Source organism: Chlorocebus sabaeus, chromosome 10 (assembly GCF_047675955.1).
Source record: "Chlorocebus sabaeus isolate Y175 chromosome 10, mChlSab1.0.hap1, whole genome shotgun sequence".
In the NCBI taxonomy this organism is placed as follows: domain Eukaryota; kingdom Metazoa; phylum Chordata; class Mammalia; order Primates; family Cercopithecidae; genus Chlorocebus; species Chlorocebus sabaeus.
In genome coordinates this window covers 90,563,703-90,579,725 of record NC_132913.1, presented here as the reverse complement: position 1 = coordinate 90,579,725, position 16,023 = coordinate 90,563,703, and the positions used below count along the sequence as shown (strand labels likewise).

At 38.4% G+C, this 16,023-nt stretch overlaps 1 protein-coding gene across 5 annotated transcripts in view; it reads right to left on the bottom strand.

The window, feature by feature from the left end:
- Window positions 1–16,023, bottom strand: part of NBEAL1 (neurobeachin like 1) — a 212,748-nt gene that overhangs the window by 90,546 nt on the left and 106,179 nt on the right. For all 5 annotated transcript variants that reach the window (XM_038001729.2, XM_073019947.1, XM_073019948.1 and 2 more), the window contains 6 exons: window positions 15,283–15,415; window positions 13,446–13,565; window positions 12,240–12,543; window positions 9,214–9,299; window positions 3,293–3,382; window positions 130–298 (listed from right to left, as the gene is read on the bottom strand). In XM_038001729.2, coding sequence (XP_037857657.2) covers window positions 130–298; window positions 3,293–3,382; window positions 9,214–9,299; window positions 12,240–12,543; window positions 13,446–13,565; window positions 15,283–15,415 — 902 coding nt within the window. The remainder of the gene's footprint in view (window positions 1–129; window positions 299–3,292; window positions 3,383–9,213; window positions 9,300–12,239; window positions 12,544–13,445; window positions 13,566–15,282; window positions 15,416–16,023) is intronic.

The window sequence follows — 16,023 nt, the reverse complement described above, 5'->3', positions numbered from 1 at the left end:
AAGTAGAAACAGCTGCTACAGCTACAAATGGTTAAGTTTCTTCCGAATGACAGTAAAACATTTTCATCTATTTCTCAATTAATTTTCAAATTTCTCAATGACTATTTTGTGTTAATTTCATCTTAATACCTGAGGCCTTTGTGGAAGTCAATACGAGCCAATCTCCTTCAACAGGTGTTATTGATTCAGGAACGGTGCTTTCATTCTTTTCTTCAGGAATCTGTCCTTCACTAAAGTGGCTGATTTGTTCCAATAAAGGAAAGAGTACATTTAACCCGCCTATGCAGTTTATGATATCCTAAAGGGAAAATTATAATGTTTAAATCTTATAAAACAAGGACAATTTTGTCATTTAATATCTTCACATGTATGAGGTTATAATTTGCTAGATAAACCTTTAAGCAATGTGTAGGATAACATAAGCTGAAGAAAGTTTTGGGTAGGAAGATGCTTTACAGGGCACCTTCAAGGGTCACCATAATCAATACTCAAGAGAAATCAGGCCAGATCATTTTCACTCCATCTTTGTTTTCCTAAGTTTAGGGAAATAATGAACATAGGCAAATAAAACAGCCCCATAAGTGGACTTTATAATGTAACTCCAACAATGGAAAAACAACTGTCACTAGGCAATTAGGCATAATAAACAAGAGAAAAAATAATGAAAAAAAAATGCACCTGGTGGTAGAAATATGACTGACTCCTCAACTTTTAGTTTACAAAAAGGTAGAGAGGGTATGTCAGCCAAAGTTCAAAGTTCGGATATTTTGGCTTAATAAAATATTTCCTATATCTTTTGATAAGTTACTAATATCACTGGCCTCAGTTTCCTCATCTGTAAAATGGGGATAATAATAACACCTACTTCATAAAGTATTGCAAGGATTAAGTAAGCTAACATATAAAAGGTACAGTGTCTGACATAGAGTCGATACCATACGAGGTTTGCTCTTATTATTAATTATTAAAGTGTTGCCGAATTGCCATTTGGATACAACTTAAGTCTTCAAACAACCTCTTCATATTCTTTGTTTTCTTAGAAATAAATTTTATTGTGTATATTTGAGTTTACAACATAATGTTGTAGGATACACATAGATAATAAAATGGTTACTATAGTGAAGCAGATTAACATTTCTATCATCTCACATAGTTACTTTGTGACAAGAGCAGCTAAAATCTACTTATTTAACAAAACTCCCTAAAAAAATGTAATTTTATTAACTATAGTCCTCAGGTTTTACATTAGATCTCTGGACTTATTCATCCTACATATCTGCTACCTTGTTGAGTTTTTCTTGTTTGTTTTTGAGACAGGGTTTTGCTCTGTCACTCAGTTGGAGTGCACTGGACTGATCACAGTTCACTGCAGTCTCAACTTCCCAGGCTCAAGTGCTCCTCTCACCTCAGCCTTCCAAGTAGCTAGACTACAGGCATGTACCACCACACCCAGCTAAGGGGTGTATTTTTTGTACAAAGTTTTACCATGTTGCCCAGGCTGCTCTCAAACTTTTGAGCTCAAGCAATTTGCCCGCCATGGCCTCCCAAAGTACTAGGATTACAGGCGTGAGCCACTGTGCCTGGCCCCATGTCTTCTACTTTGTTTTGACCGTTTGTCATACCAATTTTGAAGAGCTTTTTTTATAAGTAAGTAAATTAACTTTTTGGAAGGCAAATATTATTTTACCAGTTGTCATTTCATTTAACGTTTTTGATCTTTCATTTGGCTACAGTATAAAAATACATCTTTCTCTTTGAAATTCTGTTGCTTTTTGATTTCCATATCAGCCAAAAGTCTCACTAGTTAATAATACACATAGCCGTAACTCAGGCCACAAAAAACTGCTTTGATTTTTAGGTACATATGGCACATATAAACACATTTCTATATATAAAATACCACATGGAATCAGCTTTGTAAAATCAGTCTTACAAGTGAAGCAAAAGTTAATTTATGAATTGTCAATCACGTCATAAATCTTACCATGGTAACAGATTTTAAAAAAGTGCTCTGGCTGGGCATGGTGTCTCACACCTGTAATCCCAGCACTTTGAGAGGCTAAGGTGGGCGGATTAACTGAGGTCAGGAGTCCAAGACTAGCCTGTCCAACATGATGAGACCCTGTCTCTACTAAAAAACATAAAAATTAGCTGGGCGTGGTGGCAGGTGCCTGTAATTCCAGCTACTTGGGAGGCTGAGGCAGGAGAATCGCTTGAACCTGGGAGGCAGAGGTAGCAGTGAGCCGAGATCGCACCACCGCACTCTAGCCTGGGCGACAGAGCAAAACCCTGCCTCAAAAAAAAAAAAAAAAAGAACAAGAACAAGTGTTCTTATACCAAAACGAAGGAGCAAAATGCTTTATATACCATGAATAACATGAAATTAACACTAATTGATAGATTCATTTCTACACAGGCAAAATTATCTTAATGATTTCTGTTTCACTGAAAATAATAAATGTATTTGGTTGGTGTTAACTGATTAGAAAAGTTTTTTTTTCCTGGTTTACCAGCAAGTCCTCTTCTAATTATCTTTTATTTCCCTGATTTACCAGCAAGTCCTCTTATAATTATCTTTTATATTTCTTTTATTTTACTTAGGTTATAACTTCTATTTAAAATATCATTTAAGGAAACACTATATTTAAGAATTAAGCCTCTCTCACCATAAACAACCTTTACTAATTTAATCACTCAGTCAACACTTATTTGTTGCATAACCCTGTACCAGGAACTGGTTAAAAAAAAAAAAAGAAACAAGCAGTGACCCTTCCTTTAAAGTTCTTATGGACTACTAGAGCATTAACCAAGCAGTTACTATTTGCCATGGTAAGTGAAATAACAAAGTGCTAGGGATACCCGTAAGAGCAGTTTGGTCTTGAAAACTAAGTAGAGGCCTCTAGATGGAAGGAAAGTTCCAGCTGTGACATAAATATGAGGTCAATGAAAAAGGAAAATAAGATTTGAGAACTCATACAGACATGGCAAAAACACGCAAACTCCACACAGACAGTTGCCCCTGCCAGGAATTGTTTTCTCACTGACTTTAATAATGAACATTATTCAAAGACCTGCTGTAGCTTACAAAGGTAATTACATTTCAAACCAAGTCATTCAACTACATTAGTCATTTAACTTTGCATTTGTTTATCCTTCAAATTGTATGTTTGCATAACATTTTAACTGACATCTATTATTCAGATCAATCTGGCAGTGCTTTAAAAACAAAATCTTTAGTAAGAGTATCAGTAAACTCATATAATGTGTTGCCCAACATTTACTATTAATTTACCTTAATGTCCCAGTTCACTACTTTGTTTCCTGTTAATCTTCCATGTAAACAATTAGTAGATAAATCAAGACAAATTGAATTTTTGCAGGCCTAAGAATAAAAGAAAAATATGGCAAACAACCAATTAGAACAAAACATAAATTTAACCACATATAGAACATTTCACCATAATATAAAAAGGAATATAGGATAGTTAAAGATAAGATGCCCATCATATGAATTTTAGTATTGCTGTTCTCTCTTAAAAGAAAGAATCAAGGCTGGGCGTGGTGGCTCATGCTTGTGATCCCAGCACTTTGGGAGGCCGAGGTGGGGGGGGATCACCTGAGGTCAGGAGTTCGAGACCAGCCTGGCTAACATGGTAAAACCCCGTCCTCAACTAAAAATACAAAAACTAGCCGGGTGTGGTGGTGGGCCCCTGTAATCCCAGCTACTTGGGAGGCTGAGGCAGGAGAACTGCTTGAACCCAGGAGACAGAGGTTGCAGTGAGCTGACACGGTGCCACTGCACTCCAGCCTCAGTGACAGAGTAAGGCTCTGTCTTTAAAAAAAAAAAAAAAAAAAGACTCAGGAATTAGATTCTAAAGCACCCACTTAAGAAAAGTAGGTAACTGCTGCTTGTCATCTGACAGATGAGCTATAACAAGAACTTTTTCGCCAGTCACGGTTCTTTTTTTTGGAGTCTTACTCTTGTCGCCCAGGCTGGAGTACAGCGGTGTGATCTTGGCTCAATGCAACCTCTGCCTCCCAGATTCAAGCAATTCTCCTGCCTCAGCCTCCTGAGTAGCTGAGATTACAGGGGTGTGCCACCATACCCGGCTTATTTTGTATTTTTGGTAGAGATGGGGTTTCACCATGTTGGCCAGGCTGGTCTTGAACTCCTGACCTCAGGTGATCCACCACCTCAGCCTCCCAAAGTGCTGGGATTACAGGCATGAGCCACTGCGCCCGGCCTCGCCAGTCACAGGTTTTAAATTTTTGTCTTTTAAACAAATACATGAAAACAGATTTTTGGCTTTAAAAAAATTCAATGTTTTATTTCCATTAGCACTTCCCTAGGCACAATTTCAAGATACACATAAAATGTGTGATTAAAATGAGAGATAAATCACAGAACAAAAAAAAAAAATCATGATATAAAAATACAATTACAGGAATAATATACTATTTTCCCTCATGTTGCTGCCAGACAATTCTGGCTGTATTCAGGGTAAGAGCTTAGTCTGCAACTTTAGAAACAAAGTTATTTGTTAACCTCCATTTGTAAAGGCATGTTAACTTCATATTCAGTCCAAATTTTCAGGTAATGAAGCATCCTTGAATCTAATCTAATCCCTATTCCAAAAGAAAGTAAACCTACACATTTTAGCGCACATGATGTAGCTACTGCTTTCCTCTTTAAACAAATGAGAAAAATTGCTTTAATGAAACAAATACCTAACGTAAACGTTATCCGTCTCAGAGACACACGTCTTTCTCCAGTTACTACTTTAGTCTGTAACTAAAAACTGTGTATCTATGACCTGTTTTAACACAATAATCTCCTAATGGTATGACTGCCTCTAGAATCCTACCCCTCCAATCCAACTTTCACGCTGCAGCTTAAGACCATTTCTAAAACGTGAACCTGATAATATTACTCTTCTGCTTAAAATTCTATCCATTGCCAATTATTTACTCTGACCTAGGAGGTTCGCTATAATGTGACCTTGCTCTCTAGTCTCATCTCCTCTTGCTCAGTGCCGTATACCCAAATACATGTAGAACACAGTTTTACAGTCTATGCCTTTTTAAGTGATATTTACCATGCATCCCTCCTCAACCTTGTCATCTAAAACACAAATGAAACCATCTTCTTTATGATTTTCTAGCTTCCTGGAAAAACAAACCACTCCTCATTTGCACCCTCACTATTATTTTGTACATTATTCCAACAAAGAAATATTAGCTAAGGATATAAATTAAACAGGCTGGGTTCTAACTCCAGGATTCACTAGAATTATGAGTCTAAGCAAGTTACTTACTGTGCTTCAGAAAACTAAAGCTTAGAAAAGATAACAGATCATACCATATACCTCTCAGGGCTTTTGTGAAGATTAAGTGAAACAATACACATGAAGCACTTAGCATAGTACTTAACATATTGTTAACACCCCATAAATGGTAGCTAAAAAGAAAAACAAATGCTCATAAAGTTATGTTGAACTTATTTTAAAAAAATATTTATTTTACTTTAGATTGTAAACTTCTTACAGACACTTTATTTATCTTTGTATCCTAAGGGTATAGCATAATTCTTGACACTAAGACGACACTCAATAAGTTTTAAGCAAATGGGTGACTAAACACCTCTGATAAATGAGTACAAAAAATAAAAAACTTGACTATTTTTAAAATCCTCTGGAGCAGCTTTTCACAAACTAGCATTTGTTAATAACTAAGTTAAAATAACAAAACATGTTCTCAAATAGCTGGTGAAACAGTAGGACAAAACAAAAGTAAACTGGTTTCTTTATGGCAGAATTTTTAAAATGTATCATTAACCTCCAAGAGGGATATAAAGAATGCAACAGGGCTGGGTGCGGTGGCTCACACCTGTAATCCTAGCACTTTGGGAGTCCAAGGCAGGCAGAATACCTGAGGTCAGGAGTTCGAGACTAGCCTGGCTAACATGGTGAAACCTCGTCTCTACTAAAAATACAAAAAATTAGCCAGGTGTGGTGGTGCGTGCCTATAATCCCAGCTACTCGGGAGGCTGAGGCAGGAGAATCGCTTGAACCCAGGAAGCGGAGGTTGCAGTGAGCCAAGATCACACCACAGGACTCCAGCCTGGCAACAGAGCGAGACACAGTCTCAAAAAAAAGAAAGCTACAGGCCATGTGCAGTGGCTCACACCTGTAATCCTAGCACTTTGCAAGGTCTAGGTGGGTGGATCACTTGAGCCCAGGAGTTCAACACCAGCCTAGGCAACATAGTAAGACCTTGTCTCTAGAAAAAAATCAAAAAATGGGGTGGGAGTATTACTTGAGCCCAGGAGGATGAGGCTGCAACGAGTCGTGATCGTGCCACTGCACTCTCGCCTAGGTAATGGGAGTAAGACCCTGTCTTTAAAAAAAAAAAAAAAAAAAAAAGACTCCAAGAGTCCCCCAGATTTATTTAACTATAGAGTCCCTGTCTCATGACATAGCACTGTTTTGGGGAAACATTCCTTCAGTAATCTGTTTTATTGTATTTATCAATAGTCATATTAAGTTTCTTGGGGAAAAACAAAACAATAGCTGTTTTCTGGGTAATAGAATTTTTTACTTTCAATGGTTAAAAAAAAAAAAATCCAACTTTAATCTTTAATGCTAACAAATTCAAAGTTACTTTTTAAAAAGAATATAATGACCATAATGTCAAAAAGACCAGTCAGGCCAGGTGTGGTGGCTCACACCTATAATCCCAGCACTTTGGGAGGCCAAGGCAGGCGAATCACTTGAGGTGAAGAGTTCAAGATCAGCCTGGCCAACATGGTGAAACCCCATCTACCAAAAATACAAAAATTAGCCAGTGGTGGTGGCACGTGCCTGTAATCCCAGCTACTCGGGAGGCTGAGGCCGGTGAATTGCTTAAACCTGGGAGGCAGAGGTTGCAGTGAGCCAAGATTGCGCCACTGCACTCTAGCCTGGGTGAGAGAGTGAGACTCCATCTTAAAAAAAAAAAAAAAAAAAGAGTTGGCCATCACACATCCAGAACTTGCCACTAAATATATTGTTTGGATTATATGCAATTATTTCTCAGCTATCTATGCTATATAGCGGAGAATAAAATAGGTGTAAGATACAATTCTTGCTAAGAAATAACATAAGATATAGTAAACAAACATGTATCTTCGGGAAAAGAAGTTATACAAAGCAAACAAAAATATAAGACTCAAGAGATATTATAACCAATGCAACGCATAAACTTTGACTGGATCCAGGATTCATTTCTAAAAGGCTATAAAAATATTTTTGGAAAAATTTGAATACAGAGTATATATTAGATGAATTATGGGCCATTTTCTTAGGTAGGTATATGATTATGTAGAAATATACAGGGATGAAATGTCTTGATAGCTATGTCAATTTGTTTTCACAAATGATTTGAGACAAAGTCAGCAAGTACAGTAAAACGTTAGTAATTGGTTAATTTAGGTGAAGAGTATATAGGATATCACTTTACCATTCTTTTGACTCCTCTCTAGGTTTGAAATGTATCACAGCAAAAAGAAGGGAGAAAATAAAACTAATAAGCAAATTTTATTAGGTCAGATACAAAAAATAAATATTTAAAAGTATGGCCAGACATGGTGGCTCATTCCTTTAATCTCAACACTTTGGGAAGCTGGGGTGGAAGAACTGCTTGAGCCCAGGAGTTCAAGACTAGCCTGGGCAACAGAGTAACACCCTGTCTCTATAAAAAATACAAAAAAAAAAAAAAAAAAAAAAAGGCTCAGCATGGTGGCACATGCCTGTAGTCCTACCTTCTCAGGAGGCTGAGGGCACAAGGACTGCTTAAGGTCAGGAGTTCAAGACCACAGTGAGCCATGATCCCACCACTTTTTTGGAGAACCTGTCTCCAAAAAAACGATGTTGGGTGGTGGGGTAGAAAAAGGTCCTTTTCCCTTTTACTTATCTAATAAAAGCAACTGAGGTCAGCAAGGACTGAGGGAAAAAAGACAAAACAATTGTGAGAGATAAAAGAACCGGGAGGAAGAAAAGAGGTAGTAAAAACATTAATTGTTTCCATTATGTTAAATGTTACATGGACTCAGAAAATGTTTTGGTTTTGTGAGATTATACATTTTTGTGTTTCTTTTTCTAGTTTAGCCAGCTGGTGCATGATAATAATTTATTATTATTATTTTTTTTGAGATAGAGTCTCAGTCTGTCACCCAGGCTGGAGAGTAGTGGCGCGATCTTAGCTGACGGCAATTTCCGACTCCCAGGTTCAATCAATTCTCAGACCTCACCCTCCCAAGTAGCTGGGACTATAGGCGCCTGCCACCACACCTGGCTTTTTTTTGTATTTTTAGTAGAGACCAGGTTTCACTATGTTGGCCAGGTTGGTCTTGAACTCCTGACCTCAAGTGATCCACCCACCTCAGCCTCCTAAAGTGCCAGGATTACAGGCATAAGCCACTGTGCTGGGCCCCCTTTTTTTTTTTTTTTTTGAGGCAGGGTCTTGCTCTGTTGCCTAGGCTGGAGTGTAATGGTGCAATCACAGGTTACCGCAGCCTTGAATTCCTGGGCTCCAGGGATCTTCCCATATTTGCCTCCCAAGTAGCTGGGACTATAGGCGCATGCCACTAAGGCTGGCTTTTTTTTTTTTTTTTTTTTTTTTGGATTTTTCATACATTTTGTAGAGACGGGGGTCTTGTTATGTTGCTCAGGCTTGTCTGGAACTCCTGGCCTCAAACGATCCACCTGGGCATCCCAAAGCGCTGTGATTACAAGTGTGAGCCACTGTGCCTTCTGGCCTTTTTCTCCTTTTGAAGTGAACATTTTTCTTCTTCTCTCTTTTTTTTTTTAATTTTTGGCTATATCACATTTAAAAAAACTGAGCACAATTCTGTTTCATCGCTCCTTCTAGTAAACTATGAGAATACAAATACAAACAATTTCACTTACTAAAGTCAATTCATCGGTACAAATTCCAACTATAACTATTGCCATTAGTACCACAGGTATGACATAATGATAATATTTGGACCCTCGTGGAGGAGGTATACCTTATTTTTTACTGCTTCTCACCTTCCTTTGAAAATTCATGATTATTTTGATGGCAATTCAAACCCCTCCTTTTAATTACCCAATGAAATGACAAAAGGAATAGAAAAGGAATTGCAGTTCACAACATAGTTACAACTAAACAGACAGTTCACAAATTTACTCTGACCTTTGCTGTGTAGTAAAGAAGGATGTTACCAGGCAGGTCGGCCATGTCAGACTCTTGACACTTCCAAGGGCTTAAACAATTTGGACCTGAAAATTATTTACACACATATACACACCATTGAATATATATGGTCTCCTTGCTTCTGTTATCAGAATAAAATTTAAAATTAAGCTGCTTCGAGCTAGTCAAACAATATAGCTGAAACCCATTAAGCTAAAATTTACTTTGTTTTTATATTCCAGTTTATCCAAAACCTATAAAAATTGGGGAATAAATCAATTTCCATTACAGAAAAATTGTTTTATATAATATTAAAAAACTATTATCAGCCAGGTACAGTGGCTTATGCCTGTAATCCCAGCACTTTGGGAGGCTGAGGCAGGTGGATCACTTGAGCTCAGGAGTTTGAGAACAGCCTGGGCAACATGGCGAGACACCATCTCTACAAAAAAATATAAAAAATGAGCCAGAGGTGGTGGCATGTGCCTGTAGTCTTAGCTACTCAGGAGGTGAGAGTATCACTCAAGCCTGGGAGTCAGAGGTTGCAGTGATCTGGGATTGTGCCACTGCACTCTGGCCTCAGCAACAGAGTGAGATATTATCTCGGAAACAAAAACAAACAAAAATTATGATCTGGCCACACATGGTGGCACATGCCTGTAATTCCAGCACTTTGGGAGGCTGAGGCAGGTGGATCATCTGAGGTCAGGAGTTTGAGATCAGCCTGGCCAACATGGTAAAACCCCACATCTACTAAAAATACTAAAATATTAGCTGGGCATGGTGGCAGGCGCCTGTAATCCCAGCCACTCAGGAGGCTGAGGTGGAGAATCGCCTGAACCCAGAATGCGGAGGCTGCAGTGAGCTGAGGTCGTGTCATTGCACTCCAGCCTGGGCAACAAGAGAAAAACTCTGTCTTAAAAAAAAAAAAAACAAAGAAAGAAAGAAAGAAATTATAAACAACCTAAGTAAATAACATGTCTTGAATCCAAGGAAATACACAACCATTAAAAATGATCATTTAGGCTTGGCACAGTGGCTCACGCCTGTAATCCAAGCACTTTAGGAGGCCAAAGTGGGAGGATCACTTGAGGCCAGGAGTTCAAGAGCAGCCTAGCGAACATGTCGAAACCTTGTCTCTACTAAAAATACAATAATTAGCTGGGTGTGGTGGCACACGCCTGCAATCCTAGCTACTTGGGAGGCTGAAGCACAAGAAACACTTGAATCCAGGAGACAGAGGTTACAGTGAGCCGAGATCAGCCACTGCAGTCCAGCCTGGGTAACAGAGCAAGGCTCTGTCTCAAAAAAACAAAAAAACAAACAAACAAAAAGAAAAGAAAAAAAAAGATAAGGTTCTAATATAAAGTCTGAAAGTGTGGGCAATCCCATTCATCTCAAAATTCCCATGCAATCTAAAAAAGATATTTAGACAAATAACAAGCTATTCTGCAGAGTTACATAACTCTTAAAAGCTTAACTCCCTGAATATCCTGCTAGAATATACATATAATTTTGAAAGCAGTTAGGATCCAATAATAACTATTAGTACATATATATATATATATATATATATTTTTTTTTTTTTTTTTGAGATGGAGTCTGGCTCTGTCGTCCAGGCTGGAGTGCAGTGGCCGGATCTCACCTCACTGCAAGCTCCGCCTCCCAGGTTTACGCCATTCTCCTGCCTCAGCCTCCCGAGTAGCTGGGACCACAGGCGCCCGCCACCTCGCCTGGATAGTTTTTTGTATTTTTTAGTAGCGACGGGGTTTCACCATGTTAGCCAGGATGGTCTCGATCTCCTGACCTCGTGATTCACCCGTCTCAGCCTCCCAAAGTGCTGGGATTACAGGCTTGAGCCACCGCGCCCGGTCATTAGTACATATATTTAAAATCATAGCCAAAATCCCAGCACTTTGGGAGGCCGAGACGGGCGGACCACGAGGTCAAGAGATCGAGACCATCCTGGCTAACACGGTGAAACCCCGTCTCTACTAAAAAAATACAAAAAACTAGCAGGGCGAGGTGGCGGGCGCCTGTAGTCCCAGCTACTCCGGAGGCTGAGGCAGGAGAATGGCGTGAACCTGGGAGGCGGAGCTTGCAGTGAGCTGAGATCCGGCCACTGTACTCCAGCCTGGGCGACAGAACGAGACTCCATCTCAAAAAAAAAAAAAAAAAAAAAAAATCATAGCCAAAAGAAAAAAGCCAAAACAAAATGAAAAACAGTTTGCAAACTTATCCAAGGTCCCCTAATTCTACTGCCTTCATGAATTCTTCAGGTATATTAATATATCAGTTGAAAAAATGACAAGTTTTAGAATAAGGCTCATAATTTTGGAAGCAGTTATATAATTTCTTCTGGAGATACGGTTATACTTTGTTTCATCGATTCATTAAAATCTGTCAAAAGTACTGGCAGTGTTATGGACTGAATTATGTCCCCCTAAAATTCCTGTTTAAAGCCATAATCCCCAATGTGACTATATTTGGAAATAGGGCCTTTAAAGTGGTAACTGGGATTAAATGAAGTCATCAGGATGGGCCTTAATCTGATAGAGCCCCTTATAATAAGAAACATAAGAGATCTCTTTCTCTGTCCATATGCATACAGAGAAAAGACCATGTGAGAACACAGCAAGAAGGTGACCACCTATAAGCCAGGAACAGAAGCCTCACTTCTATAGAAGAGCCTGATCCTGACATCACCTCAATCTTGAACTTCAAGCTTCCAAAACTGTGAGAAAATATATTTCTGTTGTTAAAGCCACCCAGTCTGTGGTATTTTGCTATGACAGCCCCAGCAGACAAATATAGGCAGTATTATGGATGATATTTGAAATACTTCCCAAAGGTGTGCTTTATTTATGCCTACAAAACAAAAAGCATGGTATGTGAAGGGGCTTTTTCTTCCCCTTTAGCTTCAGTTAAAACAAATAACTCTTCACATGAAATATATTCTTTAGAATACATTTAGACAACAGAAAAAACTCTAAATTTGCATAAGCATTATGACTGTACATGCTTACCTGCTAAATATAATGCCTTCACCTGAGGAGGTTGTAGTGCTTCATAGAAGATGATCACAGATCCTAGCTGACCCTCCAGAGATGTGGGACACCCCCATTCACTGTCTTGGGTTCCAGCTGATATCAATTTGGTTATCAATTTTGATTTTTCAATTGTTCCTCCCCAGGAGGCTGATGACAGAATTCCACCAAATGATGTCCGATGAGGGGTAATGGGAGAAGAGAAAGGTGGATCTGGGATTTGGGATGGTGGAGGAGTGGTGGTTCTTTGCCCAGCTGAACCAATGCAGCAGGAAGTAAAGGGCTAAAAACAAAAAAATTACACAATTTTAATTAAAATATATCCTCATATTTAACATAAAATTACACAATAAAATAGTGCATAAAATTACACAAATAAATAAAAGTGGAAGCAATTTTATATTTACCAAATCATGATGTGTACATGCATGTGTATACTTAGGAAATTATTAGCAAAATTACCTTGGCCTATAGAATTTGAATGCATTACTTTTATGACTGATTTTATATTCTTTGGTAATTTTTGAATTTTTAAAGTGTATATGATTAAGAATTTTTTTAACTTTACTGTTTTTGAAAATAGAGAAAACTATTTTTTCTCTTTAAAATGTATCAATATTAATCACAAACTATCCTGAAATGGTCACTGAGATGAAAACCAACAAGAAATTACTTGCATCATAGGACTTCAGAAATAATCCACTCTATTCCACTATCCTCAGAAAAGGCCCTCTACTGTTCTTTGAGAACCACTTCAGTACATAAACTCTATTTTATACCTAACTAAAATGTGAAGGTTTTAAGCTTCTTCATTATTGTTTCAATTTTAATCGAGTTAGAAGAGTACCTCGTAATATTCTCTTAAGTATTTCACATACTTAGAGAGCTTTTATTAAATGATAGATTGATCTGCTCTATTCATTTCTTTGGCTTTCCTGTTATAAGTCTTTCTTTCTAAGCCTTTGTTTCTTCCTTAAATGTTTTCCTTTTTTCACATTGTTTGACTTCATCTAATAATGACAGGCTGACAGAACTGAATATTAATATGTGGAGTCTTACCACATAGAAAACACTTTAAAATCTGGGGCCACATATTTACAGCAAACATAACCTTCTACATTAACTAAAACATTTCAAGAATTCTCAATCAATGGAGCCTGTAAAGAGTAGGTTGGATATACTTACTTCATTCATGGCAGGAAATCTGAGAGGGGCAGAAACCTTCTGTTGTCCATTGTCATAGATATAGATGAAGCTCTGACCAAAGGGCCTTTTTCCAGGCATGTGGACAATAGTTATGTTGTGCTGAAAAAGTGAAACACACATTTAAAAGGATAAAATTACATTATATCTTTGGAATGACAAATGCTTTCAGAATTTTGCTCTATAATTTGTACAAATAGAACATTAAGATTAAACTTAGTTAAATGTTAATTAAATTGATGTTCTCAAAGTAAGAATTTTTTCCATAGTAGTACAAAAGCACCTACGTGTATTCTATAAAATATACACAATTGTAACAGTACATTTTCTGCATTTCCAAAGCTTCAGTATTCCTTAGAATCATTTTTTAAAATGAGAAGCATTTTATATTTTAGAAAACAATACAAATGCATTGTTTAAAACAACCTATCGGCTGGGCGCAGTGGCTCACACTTGTAATTCCAGCACTTTGGGAGGTGGGTGGATCACCCGAGGTCAGGAGTTCGAGACCAGCCTGGCCAACATGGTGAAACCCAACCTCTACTGAAAAATACAAAAATTAGCCAGGTGTGGTGGCAGGTGCCTGTAATCCCAGCTACTCAGGAGGCTAAGATAGGAGAATTGCTTGAATCCAGGAGGTAGAGGTTGCAGTGAGCTGAGATGGTGCCACTGGACTCCAGCCTTGGTGACAGAGTGAGACTCTGTTCCAAAAGAAAAAAACAAAACAAACAAAACAAAACAAAACCACAAAACAACCTATCATCTCATTTTATTTTGTCATTTTTTAAAAAAACCTTTTTTAGAAATTGGGTCACGCTTTATAGCTGAGGCTTGAGTGCAGTGGTGCAATCATAGCTCATTACAGCCTTGAACTCCCCAGTATCTTCCTGAGTAGCTAGAATTATGTATGCCACCTCACCCAACTAATTTTTAAATTTTTTGTAGAGAGAGTCTCACCCCAGGCTGGTCTTGAACTCCTGGCTTCAAGCAATCCTCCCACCTTGGCCTCTCAAAGTGCTAGGTTTAGAGGTGTGAGTTACAGCACCCAGCCCATCTCATTTTAATATGAAATTCAAAATTAAATTTACTTATAGAGGTAGGCGGATCACAAGGTCAAGAGATCAAGAACATCCTGGCCAACATGGTGAAATCCTATCTCTACTAAAAATACAAAAATTAGCTGGGTGTGGTGGTGCGTGCCTGTAGTCCCAGCTACTTGGGAGGCTGAGACAAGTGAATTGCTTGAACCCAGGAGGCAGAGGTTGCAGTGAGTTGAGATCACGCCACTATACTCCAGCCTGGCAACAGAGCAAGACTCCATCTCAAAAAAATAAAAAAAATTAATTTTTTTTTTTACTTATAGAAAACCTTAAGACATCCTAACATTCTAAATACATATTTACTAATTTATTTATTTTTTACTTTTTTGAGACAGGGTCTCACTCTGTTGCCCAGGCTGGAGTACAGTGGCACCATCTCAGTTTACCAGAGCCTTGACTTCCTGGGCTCAAGCGATTCTCCCAACTCAGCCTCCCAAGTGGCTGGGACCACAGGCACAAATCACCATACCCAGGTAATTTTTGTATTTTTCGGTAGATACTGGGTTTCACCATGTTGCAGTGATGGTCTCAAACTCTTGAGCTCAAGTTATCTGCCTGTCTTGGCCTCCTACAGTGCTGCGATTATGTACAGGTATGCCACTGCCCAGCCTCATTTAAATTTTTTTAGCAAAAAAAAATGACTGCTGTTGAATTTATGACAATAGTGGGAAATACCATTAGCCATACAAGAAGTTAAATGTGATGCCCTAAAGCCTTACCCAGAGGGAATCACAGAAACTGTGGTCAGGAAGCATAACCGTTGCATATTCTCTTTTTGTGCACACTGCCACGACCAACATACCTGAATGGGTAATAAAGGCTTCAAAACCCATGCCACTTCCTGTAAAAAAACTAACAAAAATATGTATTATCAGAACTTTTGAAGTTGGTTGCTCAGTTTCCTCATCATTAAAGTACATAAAACCATAAAGCCATCATGAATGTCTTTACCAACAATTCTGTAGCTTAAATTCTATTGCCACACGCTAGTCCAACCTTGTTTCAAAGACCTTTTTAAAATCTATTTTGGTCGTAAGAGTTTAGTAAATAAAAGGCAGCCTTCTAAAGTGGAATTCCACTAGTAAAAGTAAAAAAGTAAAACTACTAATTTTCAAATCTCTAAAATTCTTCCAAATAAGAATCAGTAAGCATAAATAAAGGTCTTTAAAATCACACAGCATAGGCCAGGAGCGGTGTCTCAGGCCTGTAATCCCAGTACTTTGGCAGGCCAAGGCGGACAGATCACCTGAGGTCAGGAGTTGGAGACCAGCCTGTCCAATGTGGTGAAACATCGCCTCTACTAAAAATACAAAAATTAGCTGGGTGTGGTGGTGGGCGCTTGTAGTCCCAGCTACTCAGGAGGCTGAGGCAGGAGAATCGCTTGAACCCAGGAGCTGGAGGTTGCAGTGAGCTGAGATCGTGCCACTGCACTCCAGCCTGGGTGACAAGAGTGAAACTCT